The sequence below is a fragment of the Martes martes genome, assembly GCF_963455335.1.
Source record: "Martes martes genome assembly, chromosome: 17".
Classification (NCBI taxonomy): domain Eukaryota; kingdom Metazoa; phylum Chordata; class Mammalia; order Carnivora; family Mustelidae; genus Martes; species Martes martes.
Window position 1 is genome coordinate 6,871,724 of NC_137905.1, and position 16,524 is coordinate 6,888,247.

Consider the following 16,524-nt stretch of genomic DNA (forward strand, 5'->3'; position numbering starts at 1 on the left):
TAGAAATCAGAATTTGCATTTCCTGAGACCCCCAGGTGAAGGAAAGGCACACGGGTCCTAGAAGTTCTAGACTAGAGCTGCCCTAAGGGCCCTGAGGCACACAATGGCTGCCTGGGGTTTCCCCTGGGGGTGTGATTCTTGTCCCCTGGGGGTGTTCTGGTTGTGAGGACTGGGGGTGGCCAGCGGAGGCCAGGGACACCGTACAACATCCTAGGATGCCCAGAGTGACCTCATGACAAAGGGGGATCTGGCCGTACATGTCAACCGCGCCGCGGGTGAGGAGCCCGGGACACCCAGGAGTCCTGACCTCCGCCTAGGTCTTATCCCCTTCCCACCCCCACCGAAAGGCTCCCTCGAAGCCACACAGAAAGGCCAGATGTCAATGAGTCACTTACAGTTTATTTTTGCCTGAAAGTATTTCACATCTCTGAACACAGCTACGTGACAGTAGTATTAACCATCAGGAAAAGCAACAGTGCGAAGGGAAAAGGTGGCATGTCTCGGTTCTTTTTTTTTTTTCCTTTTTTAAAGTTTTTTAAAGTTTTTTTTGTTTTGTTTTGTTTTTTGTTTTTTTGTGGGTTTTTTTTTTTTTTGCTTCTGCTTCTTCCTGCACCAGAGTGCTATAAAGTATGGGACCGGAGGGGAGAGAATAAAACCAAACAACAGAAAACAACAACAACAGAAAAAAACAAAACGAAACAAAACACGAAACAGAACACACTCACACGCACACACAAAATAAAACCTGGCACGTAAAATGAATTAAGACTGAAACCCAATTTCTTTTTTTTTTTCCTTTTTTAAAAAAATGAGGGCATAGTCGGGGGGTAATAAAGTCTACCTAGCAAAGTATAAAACGACAAAAGCATGGTTTCCATTGAATAAGATTAAATATATATAAAACAATTACATTGACTGGGGGTTAGGTCTGGAGGTGCCGGAGGGGGGCGGTATTTGTGCTAAACCAACAGAAAAGGGAGCTTGGGGGGAGAGGGGACCCCAAGTAAACCATAAAAGGGCTGTTCTGTACAGTGAGGGCTTATTAAGAAAAAGCCAGACTGTTTACAAAAGAAATGGAGGTTGGTTTGTCTTCGGGACCGGGGTGGGGACAGAAGGGGTATCTGCGCCGCAGTGGTCACATTCATGGGGGGCAGGGCGGGCAGTCAGGCTGGTGGAGGTGACGTCTCTCTCTTCTCCCAAGAGACCATGCAAAGAAGCGGGCATGCATGAGGAGACCACGCGAAGCACAGGATGGCGGGGAGGCCTCGGGCCAGTCTCGGTGGGGATGGGGAGGGCAGAGGCCACGGGAGATGGGAGCTCTCCGGGGCAGGGGGCCGGGAGGACAGGTCAGCACCCCTCCCACACACGTGTAAAAGGGGGCTGAGAGAAAGCCGGGGCCTGGTGGGAGCAAGAATACAATGTGGGGACCCCACCTCCCACTTCCCCCAGCCTGACCCCCACCCGTGAGCAAGTTGGAGACACGTGGGACTTGGAAATGCACAGTGGCGGGGGGGGGGGGGGGGGGGGGGGAGGGGCAGACGGACGGCCGAGCATTAGCATACAGAATTCATTACGAAAAAGCAATTAATTTTCCAAGGAGGTTTTTTTTTTTTTTTGTCTGTTTCCTTTAAAAAAATAACAATAATACTACCACTACCCCAACAGCTGACTGGTTTGTACAGTGCTACAGGCCAGGGGTGGGCAGGGTGGGAGGGCAGGAGGGAGGGAGGGAGGGTCAAAGACTTCATAAATAAGAGGCAGGTCCCAGACCTGCAATTTGTCAACATTTCTTAAATAGGCGCATTATTTAAATCTTATGTACAACAAGAATCACTTTGCATAGCAATGGCGAGGACACAGGACGGTGGGATGACATGTCTGGGTTTTCTTGTCCCAATGGCAGGGGGCTGAGTTCTCGGTCGAGCCTCTGAGGAAGAAAGCATCCTTCCTCAGCCCTCGAGGCCCATCGGGGTCGTGTGATGGTGGCATCAGGGTTGACTTCTCCCACACAGCGTTAAACACAAAGGCAAAGAAAATCCACAAAGGGTCCCCCCTCCCCAGGCCCCCCACGCCCACCCCACCCCCTCCCCCGACCCGCTGATGCTCCTCTGGTTGCTACAAAGTCCATTTTAGATCAGGTCAAGGTTTCCAATTATGAAGCTAAAAGAATTAGGTGGGGCTGGGCGTGCGCACGGCCCCCCTCCCCACCCCCTCCCCCCTCCGCCCTCCGCCCCCAGAAAGACTCCCCCATCTATCTCACAGCCAGGACGCTGGGGGTAGGACCCCAGGACCGGTGCTCTACGGCTATTAGTCAAGAGTTGTGTGTCGCAGCTGCAAACGCCGTCCTGCCGAGGCGGGAGGTTCACCAGGCTTCCGTGTAGCGGACGTCCACCTCCTTCAGATTGGGAAGCTTGGCCTGTGGGGCGACAAGAAGGAGCCGGTCCCTTCCAGCACCCAGCCCCGCGGTGCCTGGCTCCCCCGCCTCAGTGGCTGGGGGTCCCAACTTGCCCTCCCCACCTTGCCCGCAGGGGCTCCCCGGAGCTCAGAGCTGGGTGACCTTGGGGAGAACCCAGCACATGGGGTATGGCCCATGTGGCGACCTTCTACCGCACGTGCACACACACGAGCGCACAGCTCCTCGGTGCTTCTCTCCTAGGGCCCGGTGCACGGCCCCCCTGCTGCCCAGGCAGAGGTGACACACTGGGGGCCTGCAGTCACCTGTGCAGCACTGTAAAAAAAACCTTTAAGCCAACCTCACAAAATCAGGAGACCGCAACACAAGGACGTGGTGCCAGGTTCTCCCGCATGGGTGGTGTGGGGGGCGGGGGGCAGTGACCTGGGTGGCCCCAGAGGCAGGCAGGCCGCCCCCAGACTGGTCCGATCCCCGCATTACTGAGGCTGGGACGTCACCGGCCAGTATCCGCAAGTGGGCACCTCGTGTCTCTTGAATGTGCGGAGGTGGCTCTTCCCCGACTGCATATGCCCTTGTGCTGCTTGGTGTCTGGATCTGGGCTCCTCCAGCTTTCAGGGGCATAGCAATCCTTGGCAGTGGGGCAAAAACGCCCATCTGGACTGGGCAGGATGCCCTGGAGTTTGCACCTGTGACAAGCCCCGGGGGAGGTCTGACCTCACCAAGGTTGGCCGGGGGGGGGGGGGGGGGCGGGCAGGCACTGAGGCCGGCTCCACCCCCACCCCCTCTCCACGTGCTCCTCAGGACCCTTGGGACAGCCCTCTCTTCTGGCCAGCCTGGCAAACTCATTTCTTAAGCCCTCCTTTTGGGAAGGCCCTTCTGTCCCACTGAACAGGGCTGGCTGTCCCCTGTGCCCTCCCTGCTGGTTCCCAAGCCCTGTCCTGCCTGGGTTACGGGTTGATCCGTCTGCCAGGATTGAGCTTTCGCCCAGGGTGTAGGACGGACCCAGAAGCACTGTGGAGTCCCTGTCCCCAGCCTGGGCCTGGTACACAGCAGGCGCTGTGACAGCGGCCATGGGTCTGGCTGAGCGGGAGGTGGAGGGGGGAGGTCCCCCGCTGGGGAGGATTCCCTCCGAGTGGCTTGCTGCGTGCGAAGGCGCCAGTGGGCTGGCAGGACCATCTGGCCACCTGGCCCAGCCCTACTGTCCCCTGCTCGCTGCCTGCTGGGGCAGATGGGACCGGGCCCACTGGGACAGGGGCAGGAGGCTGCGGAAGGGCCAGCTTCTCCAATCCCTAAGACCCGTTTTACAAACAAAATGTGCCCTGCCTTTCCCCACTCAGATCCTTTTTCCTTTCCCCAATTTTATCTTGCCAACCTAGCCCAGGCTGCCAGTCCAGGCTCTTATCTGTGTGACGGCACCAGCCCCATTAACGTGCTTCCTGTTTCTACTCTTGCTTGCACTACCTCCCGCCCCTGCAAAAAAAAATCCGTTTTCCTGGTAACGGCCAGAACAAGCGCTTACAAGCATAACTCATTCCACTGTTTAGAGCCTCTGAAAGCTTTCTACTGAACTTGGATGAAATCCGGAGCCCTTCTGTGACCGATGAGGCCTTATTCAGTCTGGCCCCAGTCTGTTCTCTCTTACTCTCTACTGACATCTGCCACAAAGTCAGCTCATGCCAACACTTTCTGCCTCAGGACCTTTGCACTTGCTTTTCCTCTCACCCTTTGCATCTGTGGCTTATCTTTTAGGTCTTGGCTGCTGTGGCCTCTACTTCAAAGGGACCATCCTTGATGATCACATGCCAAACAGTCCCTCCCTATTTCCAACTGACCCACTGCCTGCTGGCCTCCTCGTTATCACTCCTCTCAACCTGCCGTTACTCCGTGTACTGCCTTATCTGCTGTAGTAACAGCCGTTCCTGCCAGAGAATAAGCTTCATGAGGGCGAAGCGCCAGTATCTAGATGCTGGTGGATGGAAGGAAGAGAGGAGAGAAGGAAGGAAGGAGGGAGAGAGGGAGGAAGTACCTTTAGATCTTCATAGGTATCTGCCGAGAGCTTGGTGCTGTTCATATTCAAGCTGCAGAGACTCTTCATGGCTATACAAGGACAGAGAGATGCCGTCACGGAATCAGTGAGACCTCCCGCCCAGGGCAGCTGCAGGGATGGGGCAGACAAGCCAGGGGACTGACTGCAGCGGCCCAGGCCCCTGACGAGCAGATGGGATGGGGCGAGTGGCGTTGCAGGGGCGTGGCCAGGGGCCACCAGGACAGAAGGTCAGTTTCAGGCGGGGGCTGGTCTGCGCCTATGCTCTCCCCCTGCTCTCTGAGTCTCTCTCCCTTCTGGTCTCTCTCTCACTCCCTCCACTGCCTGTACCCCAAATGTCCCCAGCACCTGCCCGCCACACCGCAGATCAGCCGCAGTGACCAGGCCTGGCCCGTCCCCCAGGGGAACTCTGCAAACTCTCCGGCAGGGCTGCCCCAGGCCCCAACTTCTTGAAAACAGGTCTCAAACTGCAGTTTGGTCAGGAGTCGCTCATCACCGGTACGATGCTCTGCCCCCCTCCTGGGGGCACCGATCCAGCGACTGTGGGGGCTCCGATGACAGTATCCAAGGAGCACGTTTGTAGAGAAATGTCTCCAAACCTCATCTTTTCTGCCCTCCATTACTCCTGCCTCCTGTCCCCAACCGTCCCAAGCCATCTGGAATTTGCCAACAACCTCGCAGGAGCCACAGCCACTGCCCAGCATACCATCTCCTTGGCCACTTCCTACATATGTCTCTTTTCCACCCAGATCCAGTCACCTCCCTGGGAAGCCTTCCTCGATTCCTCCCAGCCAAGACACAGGGCCTCTGATCTTAACCAGCAGGTCAGAAACGGGAAGTGCAAATTCCCAGGCTCGGCACCCAAGAATTTAGTCCAGGAGATAAGGGTTGGGGTATGGGAATCAGCATTTCTGGGCTCCCTGAGTGTGAACGTGTGCAAGTGGGGGGAGGGGCAGAGGGAGAGAAGCCCAAGCAGACTCCCTGCTGAGTGCAGAGCCCGATGCAGGGATTGATTCCACCACTCATGAGATCGGGATCCGAGCCAGAATCAAGATTTGGACGCTTAACCGGCTTGGCCACCGAGGCACCCCTTCTATTAGGGCAACGTTTCTCAAACTTGAACAATGCATGGAATTCCCTGGACATCTTGTTAAAATCGAATCAGCAGGTCTGGGGCGGGACCTGAGACTCTGCGCCTCTAACCCCAGGGGGTGGCTACCACCACTGGTCAGGGCAGCTGGGCAGCAATGTCCTAAAGCACTTTCCTTGAACCTGCTTCCTTGGGCAAGTATCTGGAGAGTACAGGTATCCATCTTCCCTTTTGCTTCTAGAATATAAGCTCCCTGAGGGCAGGGATATTTCCCCTGCTGGGCTGTTCTTAGCACCTAGAACGGTGCCTGGCACACAGCAGGTGCTCAGTGACCACGTGGGGGATTGAGGACTATGTCCCAGCACCCGGCACAGTACATGGGGCAGTCCATGCTTAGCCGGGGTGTGCTAATGCTCACGTGCACGCCACAGGCCCCCCACCCCAGCCGCGTCCTCGGGACTCACAGCTGAGAGCCAGTAGGCCGGCGTCGGTGACAGGCGTCTCACACAGGTTCAGCACCTGGAGCATGGTGAGGTGTTCCGACAGGAGCCGCAGGCCGGCGTCTCCAAACTGTGGAGCAGAGACCCTCTCAGCCCTGAGGCTCCACCAGCTGCCCCCAAGCCCCTGGGGAAGTGACCTTGAGGCTGGGGTAGCAGTGGACAGATGAGGACGGAGTCACCACCCTCCAAGCCTCAGGGCGGGGTCTGGGCTGCCCTTGCTTCTCTCCAAAGACTCAATGCTTCTCTTGACTTGGGTTCGAGTCCAGCTTCTGCTGGTGGGATGTGGGCTGGGCAAGGGCCCTCCCCAGGACTCCTGCTCTCTGTCAGGGAGGGCTGGGAACTCAGTGGCTACGGCTCCAAGTGGGGGCCAGCAGCTTTTCTCCGGGCAGGACGGTGGGATGTGGTGGGACGGGCCTGGAAAGCAGACTGCCAGGAACACCCAGGTTTCTCTTCTGTCAAACGAGGGTGCCTACCTGTCCCAGGGATGGTGTGGGGACCACATGCCCTGCCACACGAGGGGCTCAACAGCACAAGCAATCCCGAGAACGGGCAGCGAGCAGCTGTGAGCTGTGGTTGTCGTTATGACGAGGCCCACGGGCTGCCATGTGCTCCCCGGGCAGGTGCGTGAGACCAGCCCACCTCTTGGCCCTGCCTCACAGGGCTTCTAAGACTTTGCCCAGGACATCCCTGACCTGGGCCTCACTCCACCTGCAAAATGGGCTTCATGAAATCCTAGACCTCCTCTGGCCACGGGAGTGGGTGCTGAGCGGGGGGGGGCTGGGGTAATCGAGAGACGAGGCCATGGGCTCTAGCCAGAGAGGCCAGCCAGGGAGTCGGGGGCAGAGCAGGTGAGGCGTAGGGGTGCCTGGGGGCAGGAAGGCGGGTGCAGGGGCGGGACGGAGTGCGGAGCAGGCAGGCAGCGCGCACCTGAGTGGACCACAGGTTGAGCTGCTTGAGAGAAGGCAGTTTGATGAGGTGCTCCGCGCAGGCACTGGTTACGTTGGTGAAGGCCAGACTGAGGTTCTCCAGGTTCCCGAAAGAGCCAGAGCTCAGCAAACGAGCCAAGTCGGCGTCCTGCAAATAGACGGACAGGTGGGGTGTCGGGAAAGGCCTCGGGCTACCAGCAGCTCCTGAGACCCCATTGTACCCCTCTCCCCGCCTCCTCTCCCCTGACCCGCAGAGAGCTATAACTGGGGGCAACAATCCCCAGCAGGTGGGGTGACGCCGTGGCTCGGCGGGGGGGTTTGGACCGAGGGGGCTGTTGGGGAGGGAAGGGCTGCTTCCACGTCCCCGTGGGGGACGGAGGAAGCCTCCAGCGCCGTGACTCACAGCCTGAATCACCAACTGGGGTGTTCTGAGGCCACGGCCCTCCCACGTGTGTGCGTGCGTCCACGTGCTCCTGGCCAACTCCCCCTCCCCTGCAGTAGCTCGGGCCCATCTCCCACCTGCGATCACTGAGGTCCCCCCTAACTCTGAGGCCTGTGTAGATCCGTGTTATGTGTGAGTACTAGACCACGAGGTCACCAAGGGTAACAGCCAATCTCCCTTCCACCTTAGTGACGGAATCCTGGAGTTTGAGCGGTCACACAGCTGCCCTAATCTCCCAGCCAGGTGTGGCCACGTGCTGAACCTGGACAATGGTATATGGGGAGATGTGTCTGCTAGAACTTTCAGGAAAGTCCTTAAAGGGAAGGGGCATGTTCTTCTTTGCTATTCCTCCTTCTGCTGGTCTGAATGCAGACACGATGGCTAGAGTCTGAGCAGCCTTTTTGAACCAGGAGGTGGAAGTGTTATGCCAAGGACAGTGGGGCAGCAGGAGAGATGGGACTAAAATCCGTGGAGACTTGTAAATGGGGGTAAAAAGAGGCACCAACTTCATAGTATTACTACAGTGATAAAATGAACTCATAACCCAGTATTGGTACAAAAACAGTCCTTGGATGTTAGCTATTACTATTATTAACTAGTAACACATTAACATCGGTATCAACAATAATCTTTACCGTGTTTGGCTTCCAGCAACCCAAATCCCTCCTGGAAAAGGTGGCCTGTCAAGGACTACGTTGTCCTTGTGCACCTCCACCGACACTGCCTGCGGCTCTCCAGCAGGGAGGCCTCACCACCTTCTTCCTTCCACCCGGCCCCACAGAAGAATGAAACCAACTCACTGTGGACTTGGAGGGCAGTGTTAGCCTAGTGGGCCCGCCTTTCCTTTGCTGCAACAGAAACCAGACTGATTACGACCCATTCATTCCCCTGCACACCCCGTCCCCGCTGACATCACACAGAGCCAGGTTCATTTCAGGGTGGTAGAAGGCAACATGGTGGTCTTGGTCTCGGGCCAGACCCTGAGACAAGGTTGGGGCTCAGCTGGTTTATTAGAGAGGGGATGCCAAGAAATACCAGCAGGGGAAGGGAGACAGTGAAGCCGCTTCGGGAGGGCAGTGTTAGCATACAGCTACCGCTGGGGACTCTGGGTCAGGTCTCAGAGGTAGTCCCATCTGCGCGGAGAGGGAGCTGGGATACTGACACACCCTCCCCTATCAGCCACCGGGGGAGAGCTGCCGCAGGGGACCAGCAGCATGAGTTCGCTGCCACTCTGAAGTCCAGCCCTGGCCCCCTTAAAGAAGGGCCTGAGGGACACGGATGACACACAGGGAGGGCGACCGTGACTGGCGTGCAGGACTCTGGGGGTGAGAACGTGGCATGTATGGTCCCGACTTCCCTGGGCCTGGAGGAGGGCTCACGGGACAGCGGCCCATGCAGGTGCTGTGGTCCTGGGCTCTGCCCCGGTGCGCCCAAGCAGAGTTCCCTGCCCGGCCCAGCTCTGCAGCCGCGGAGCCGGGCTGTGGCCTTACCAGCTCCTTGAGCTCCCGCTGCCGGTCACAGAGCTGCTCATACATGCGCTTGCCCACACCCGTGCTCTCCAGGGTCGAGATGATCTGCAGCTGGGTGTCGTTGTTGTCAATGATGTTGTACTCCAGCATCAGGCACAGGATCTGCCCGGGAGCGGGAGGTACCTTACAGCCTGTCCGAGACTGGGCAGGGCTACCCTCTGCAGGCACAGGGGGCCAAACCCTCAGCCTGGCCCAGCAGCCCCACAGACGGGGGGGACAGGGGTCTGATGGATAAGCTCGGCGTGCTCTACGCTCCCCAAAATATTATCCTAAAAACGAGCAACCATGCTCTCCCCTCTCTGCATTTCTGGCTGTGTGATACTGGGCAAATCACCAGCCACAGCTTCCCATCCATACAATGGAAGCATTCGCACACACCCAGCTGAGCACAGAGCAGGCCCTCAGCGAACGCACAAAGAAAGGATGCACGCTAGGCCCTGAAGGGCTGGTAGAGAGCCCAAAAGACGGGATACCTCCTTCCATCCCTAGTTCCCCTCCCCCTTCGCCTACCCCACGGTGGGTGCTCAAGACATGCTCACTGAGCTGTGGGGGGGGGGGGGGGGGACACCGGGCACATCCCGCCTCCTGGAGCTTCGGGCGACTGCACACGTTCCTCTGCTCCCAGCCCTCCTTCCCAGGGGCCAGGGCCTCGCATGCAAGCAGCCCTGCCTCCAGATTCCCTTTCCCTGAGCCCACCTGGCCCAGGTCCTCATAGCATGGCTCACCGGCCTCCTGGCTCCCCCCGTCCCTGCAGGTCCCCCGCACAAGCACGGGCACGAACCTCCAAGATCCTTACCAGGGCCTCTGAGTGCCTGGTGGGCTCTCCGGGCGCGACCACCCGAACCCCTGACCTTCTGCCCTCGACTCAGCCATGCTGGCCTCCTCCCTGTGCTCACACCACACCTCCTCCCGCCGTAGGGCCTGGCCTGGACATTCTGCTCCCGCCTTCTTGGGAGCTCCTTGCCCCCACATCTCACCACAATGCCCACTGGCAGTGGAAGCAGCTCTGGGGCTCAAAGTCTTGGGATGTTCTTCCCGCTAAGCGGTGTTCTCAGCCCCAGCCCTTGACTATGGGCTGGCGCTTGTCCCGGGCAGAACGTGGCCCAGCGACACCGGCTGACGAGGGAGGTGCGTGAGGAAGACGATATGGCATCTGCCTGTTTGCCCTGGGACAGCGGCTCTGGGGGCCTCAGGCTCCTGGGGACTTTGGGAGGAGACAGAGAGGGACTGGGCCAGGGGCGTGCTCCCTGGTGAGTGGGAAGGCTGTGATGTGGAGAGAGGCTCAGCACGGGCCACGGCTACCCCTGCCTCGTCGGCTGCTGTGCTCCCCGCTGCCCTAAGCTCCGGGCCCCTACAAGGCGCTCGGTCCATAAGGACCAAGGACCGAGGCCCAGACGGGACGGCAGCCGTACCAGGGGCGTAGGCCGCCTCCTTACCTCCACCATGGTCTGGTTCCCCCTCAGCGCCAGGAGCATGCAGGGGCCCAGCTTGTTTTCCGCCAGGGAGAGCAGGAATTTTTTGGTCTTGTAACAGGAGCCCATGAGGATGTGCACCTGCGAGGAGAGACGGCCTGTGTGACGAGCAGGGGCCACCAAGGCGCTGTGGCCCGAGACGCCTGCTTCTGGGGTGCCAGGAGGATTCCAAAACCAGAAGGCCTGCCCACCTCCTGCGCGGACACTAGATCTGAAATGATTATCAGACCCCCCCTGCGGGGGGATTCAGAAGACCACCCCCCCCCGAACACATGCTCTAACACGGATGAACCCCAACGACGGGGGGCTGAGTAAGTCGATCACAAAGGACAAGTCCGGTAGGATTCCACGCACGTGAGGCACCTGGAGCGTCAGCCTCGGGGGCAGGAAGGAGGCTGGGGGTTGCCAGGGCGGGGGATGGGGGTAGTTAGCGTTTGGGGGTACACCGCCACCACATGCGGGACAGAGAAAGGCAGGGAGCTCCACCTCCCCCTTCCCAAACCCTCTGGGAGCTCCAAGGGGTGCTGAGTGACCGCCCGAGGGCAGGGGACCCCAACCACCAGGGCTGGGGGCCCAAACACTTCGTGTGCTCTCTCCCCAGACTTCGTGCGATAGCAAACGCCCTTCCATGGTTGGAAACGGCAGCCTAATCAAGGGGACCTCTCCCGCGCCCTGCGTCACCATGGAAACGAGGCGCTGCCATCCCAGGGGCTGTCTGCTTCCCTTTCCATGTATATTTTTTCCGCTCCATCGTTAACAACTCTGGCACACAGACGCAATCTCTCGGGCGGGGAAACTGCCAGCTCCCCGACTTCTCTTGCACACCGAGTCCCCCCATCGAGGGGTGGGGGACTGCTGGCTGTTGCCACGGTGACGCTGTGACATCAGGGGAGCCCTCATGAGAGGTGGGGGGTGCGGGCAGGCGGAGGCCAGCGATGCACAGGGCACTCGAGAGGGGCCCGTCGGGCCACAGGTGAGGAGTGGAGGGCCAGTGCGTAAGGAAGAGGATCTAAAAATAAGTCCCTTTCAGGAAAGGTTCCAGAGGCAGCTCGGGGTCTGCCGTCACTGCAGAGAGCTTCGTGACCGGCTGGCCTGCCGGACGGGTGGCCCGGCAGAGAGACAAGACCAACCACAACCGCTCAAGTGCTAGGCCCTGGTCCGGCGCCCGTGTCCACGGCAAGGCTCTGGACAGCGTAGGCTTGGGTCAAGGAGGGACGTGGAGGCGGGAGGCCTGTGTGACCTCGGGCAGACCACCGCCCTCCCCGGTCTGCTTCAGCACAGACGAGCTTAGGAGAAAAGGCTGACGATGAATAAACAGTGCACATGAGCTGTCCGGCCCAAAGAAAGTACTGGAAGTCACCGGGGGTGCAGTTACTGGTTTGGTGACCCCAGGTCACTCCTCTCCAAGGTGAGACGACCATCCTGACCTTGGCCTCTATCGGCAGAGCCCGTGCGGCTGCAGTGCCTTCTGGAACCCCGGTGCACACCAAGCCCTCAGGGGCCCACACTGAGCTGGCCCGAGGATGCTGGGCGCTTGGGCGGGGAACGCCTCGGGCTTCAGCGCCTTGTCTGCATGGTGCAGTGACAGTGAGCGTCAAGCCCTTGGCTGGGCGCCCACTCAGGTGAGAGACAGCATGTGACACCTGTGGCCGTCACCTCATCGCATCTTCAGCTTCGACGCAGCCTGGAAATGCCCAGGCTGGCCTCCAACACTGGACTGGGGCAGCTCCCGCCTCGCCAGCAGAGGCAAACCCAGGGCCCGCCCACCGCGCCCAGTGAGGGGTCCCGCCCCACATACCATGCTGGCGAAGAGCTCCCCGTCATCGTCGCAGGCCACCCCTCCAGGGCTGTAGAGCTGGAACCAGCCGTCTTTGCCGGCCCGCACGCTCAGCAGGCATGAGTGCACCTGCGGCAGACGAGGGGCACGGACGTCAGCCCCCCAGGGCCCAAGGGAGACAGGTCAATGGTAAAGGCTCAGACAAGTCCCATAGTAAAGAAACCTGTTTCACTTCTAGCCCAGCGACTCCCACCTCCTACTAAATACCATGGAAGGCGTTTTGGGGGAAAGTGTGGTATCCACACACTGGGGAACTCCAGAAACACACCTTCAGCTCCGATGGAGGAAGGGCCGGGCCTGGCTTGGTTAGTCGCCCTGAACAAAAGCAAGTCTGAGGCCAAATAAGGGGGGAGAGAGGCTTGAAGCAACCGCTCAGACTCATCCCCTCTCCTCCTCTGCCCTTCTCGGGGGGCCGGGGGGAGCTCTTTTTTCTCCCTCCTCCCTCTGCACCTCTAACTCCTCTCTCTGGCTCTCTGCCCTCAGCTCCCTCCAACCCTCTGTCCTGCTCACTCTCAGGGCACCCGCCGCCCCTTCGCTGGGGCTCTGCACCTCCTTCCGAGTCTGTGCCTCTCCCTGGAAGGCTCTCGGACCCGGGTGGGACAGTTTCATGCACAAGCACAGCTCTCTCTGTGGGTCTCAACCGCCTTCCCAGAGTTCCGCGTGTCAGTGTGTGGGCGGGCACGTGTGCGCGAGTGTGCAAACACATGTGCGTGCGTGTGTCTGGAAGGAATTCCACATCCACCCTGGCCCCTCCTATCACTGGAGAGAGAGAGAGAGACAAAGGCCTTTGTTTCTTCCCCTCCTCCCTGTCCTCAGAAGAAAGCTGAGAGATGCGTCCGATCATTTCCTTCAGGACCGAAGGACGGTTTGCTGCCAAAAGCCACTCACTCACAGAGATGTAGCTGGTCCCAACCCACACACAAGTAAACAGAAAAGGAGGCGGTGGGGCTTTGATTTTTCCCTTGGAGTTGCAAGAATATCAAGTGTTAATTTGTCTGCTTCAAAGAAATAAGGAATCAAGAGTACGGAACTCTATTCAGCAAATACAAATGATTTGTAACAGTGGCTTCTTCCGGAGGGAGACGGTGGGAGGGGACGGCGAGGAGGAGAAACAGAAGCAAAGGGAGAGGCCCACGGGAGCCTGGAGCAAGGCCTGGCGAGGGGCGTGCTGGGGACAGGGCATCCCCCGCAAACCTGGCCCCTTGCTCACCAGTCCCCCGGGGCCTCGCGGATGGTCCCGAGCTCTTGGAACGCTCCCTGCCAGCACCTGGCTCTGCCTCTCCGCCCTGGGAAGCAGCTGGGACCACTTTTATTCTTCAGCTTCAAAGTCTGTGTTTGAACTAGAGGCTCACTTTCCAGGGGAATTCGGAGAATCCATCTTCACACTCAGTGAGGGAAGGATGGGTTAGACCAGCGCTGTATCCAGCCACCTAGGAACTCCCTATCGGCCATTTTTGCTTTTTCCCACTGCACCTGAGGACCACTTTGGAAATCAGGGTTTAGAATCAAGGTGATTTAGAACCCGATCCTTCTAGAACGGTTTTACCATGGGGCCTGAGGAGAGAATATTCTGGCTCCACCAAGAAGAAGAAATCATTCCCTCCTCTGCTCATCCTTAACCTCCCGCTTTGCTGGGGGCACACGTGTCCTCGTCTGTCCCCATCTGGAAGCCAGATCCCCTCACATTCCAGGACCCGTGCCTGCGGAGAAGGGGGCTACGAGCCCCACGGGGCAAGGCCAGCAATCAGCTCATTCCCGCAGCCCCGTCTGGCCCCGTGTGTCCGCCGCAGAGCTGGGCACTCAACTCCCTGGGTTTGGATCCTGCCTGGGCCAGGTACCAGCTGTGTGACATGGGGAGGTCCCTCAGTTTCAGGTTTCTCCACTCTAAGAGGAGGGTACTTCTGATGTAAATGGGGGTGATGTGATAACAGGACCTACTCATGCTTGTGGGGGGGGGGTTTAAGGAGAAAACACGTGTGTCTAACACACGGTGAGCAGCAAAGCGAGACCAGCTGTCATCTACGGATACCGCGGACTCAGGCCACCTGAGTCCCTGCTCACACAGCCTCCGGGGGGAAAGCTGAGCTCTCCCTGAAGCCCAGATGCTGAAGGGACACAGTGGCCCCTCAGGGAGGCCTCCACCATGCTCGGGAAAGGAAAGCCAGCTCAGATCCCCGCTCCGATGCCTTTCCCAGCTTACTGACTCTCAGAACGGTGGCCTACAGAGGATCCGCTGCTATCCTGGAGCGGACTGGGAACCCCTGGCCAGCCTGGCCCTAAGACAAGGCCTGTGCCCCTAGAAGAAACAGCCCATCGGTGGGCAACCACCTCTGGCTAGCCTGAGTTTCTAGGGAAGGACTGACATCATGGGCCGGGCCCCCCCGTCACAAGGGGGTGGCTGTGTTCATGCACAAGGCAAGGAGCCTTTGTCAACTATTCTGAATGCCCGTGGGAGACAAGGAGGCCCTGCCAGAAGGCTTGGAGAGGCTCACAGGCATCCTGCCATAGCCCCAACAGGGTGCCTTTGAGGGCATGAGGGAGGCCTCACCTCTTGTCGTGGGTCTTCTGCAAACCTCTGGATCACGTACTTGAGTTCCCTGAAAGAGACGGGGCAGCGGCAGAGTCATTCTGAGGGTCCTGGCTTGCGTGGACCACGGTGGGGGCTGAGGAGAGGGCCAGGGCCGGGGAACCTAGCAGAGCGGGCTGGGGTCAGGAAACGCCCGGGCACGCCTGGACAGGTGGTGCAGGGCTTCCAAGAGGAGCCACCGCTGCCTTCCAGAATGCACGTGACCGAGAAGGAGCCAGAAGGAGGGCTGGCTGCGGGGGCTGGCCTCGGGAGACAGGGCGCTCGCACCGGAAGGAGGGAAGCAGGGTATTGCCCCAATACTCACTTGGTGAACTTCTCATGTGCGAGAGCCCTGCAACGGAGAGAGGGAAAACTGCCGTTAGCGGGGGCTTTGGAAACCCACCACGATCCGGAGATGGATGTGGGGACAGTGAAGCTTTGTCTGATCCGAAGAACGAGGAGGAGGCTGACAACGAAACATGGACATTTTGTCCCTCCTTGAAACCACACAACAAAGGCCTCAAGATGGTAGGGAGGGGACTAGACGGAGCCCCCCGGGGCCCGCGCCTGTGGACAGCAAGTGGCGCTGAGCGGATCGGCCGTGACCCAGGTGTGCCTGGTAATTGTTCCTCCTCGAAGGCACGGCCGCGCTAATTACTGCTGTACATCAGGGGGCGTTCGGGGACCATTCTCCAAGTGAATTGCATCATGGGCCCACTGTCACGTGTGTCCCCGGGGCCATGGGGACAGCAAATGCAGCCAATGACGCCACTGCTCTTTGGAGACAGCCGTGGCTCTCAGGAGTCAGATTTCTCCGGTCTTGAGTCCTGGGGGCCCCAGGGGGAGGCCAGGCCAGCAAATGGGGCAATTACCGGGTGTAATGTCCCCCTTGGAGAGCTGCATTTCATAAACACCGGCTCGTTAATCGGCTCCTGAGGGAGCCCCGAGCTGCCTCCCGAGGCCTGGTTTCTGCGCATCTGTCAAAACAGAGGCCTGGAGGCATTTTAGGGCCTGGTTACTCAGACAAAGCCCTCTCCTCAGGCCATTATCGGCCACACAGTTTTCTGCCTATTTTCCTCGGGTAAATTCAGTATTGAGATAAGGGCCCGCAAGAGAGAGACGGAGGGCCCATTCCTGGCCTAGGCTGCCGTGGAACACGAGCTCGTAACGGTAATGGGCGCAGTGAGAGCGCGTGCAGGGTATCGTGGGATGGCACAGGCGGCAATTCTGTGTGCATTAGCCCATGATTTCACTGTGGCTGTCGCAGAGAGCTCAGGCAGGCAGTCCTGGTCCCATGGGAGGCATGATCAAAATCGCTCACTTCTCTGCATGAAGGCACGGTGGGGAGGGCTTCGCCTGCCTTCCTAGCTCAGTGAACCCTTGTAATGCTGCGGCGAGGTCATCTCCCCATCTTTCGGAGTCAGGGGCGGTGGTGCCTCCCTGGGGGTCCCACAGCAGAAGACCAACCTCTCCCTCTCCCACCGCTGTCCATGGTATTCCCGGGGTGACCTGTGGACGACCGAGGTCAGAAACCGGTGTGGGACTTACTCTTTGGGGAATGGAATGGGTTGAAGCAAGCTGGCCAGGGACGGTCTCCAGTCATCATAGTCGGACCTAGAAAGAGAGGGGGCGACAGTCAGGTTCGGACTGGACAAGGAGAGGTTTACTGTGTGCTATCATGGAGGGCCCCCAACGGGGCCGGGGT

The 16,524-nt window shown here is 59.1% G+C and overlaps 1 protein-coding gene across 1 annotated transcript in view; it reads right to left on the reverse strand.

The window, feature by feature from the left end:
* Positions 1–1,616: 1,616 nt before the first annotated feature.
* CMIP (c-Maf inducing protein) overlaps positions 1,617–16,524 on the reverse strand; it is a 222,491-nt gene continuing 207,583 nt past the window's right edge. Inside the window, exons 11-21 of the mRNA XM_080827893.1 lie at positions 16,368–16,433; positions 15,145–15,171; positions 14,802–14,850; positions 12,215–12,322; positions 10,381–10,497; positions 8,906–9,046; positions 8,216–8,263; positions 6,975–7,121; positions 6,012–6,117; positions 4,440–4,510; positions 1,617–2,416 (exon numbers count right to left, since the gene is read on the reverse strand). Of these exons, the coding sequence (XP_080684019.1) occupies positions 2,363–2,416; positions 4,440–4,510; positions 6,012–6,117; positions 6,975–7,121; positions 8,216–8,263; positions 8,906–9,046; positions 10,381–10,497; positions 12,215–12,322; positions 14,802–14,850; positions 15,145–15,171; positions 16,368–16,433 (934 nt within the window). The 3' untranslated portion in view covers positions 1,617–2,362. The remainder of the gene's footprint in view (positions 2,417–4,439; positions 4,511–6,011; positions 6,118–6,974; positions 7,122–8,215; positions 8,264–8,905; positions 9,047–10,380; positions 10,498–12,214; positions 12,323–14,801; positions 14,851–15,144; positions 15,172–16,367; positions 16,434–16,524) is intronic.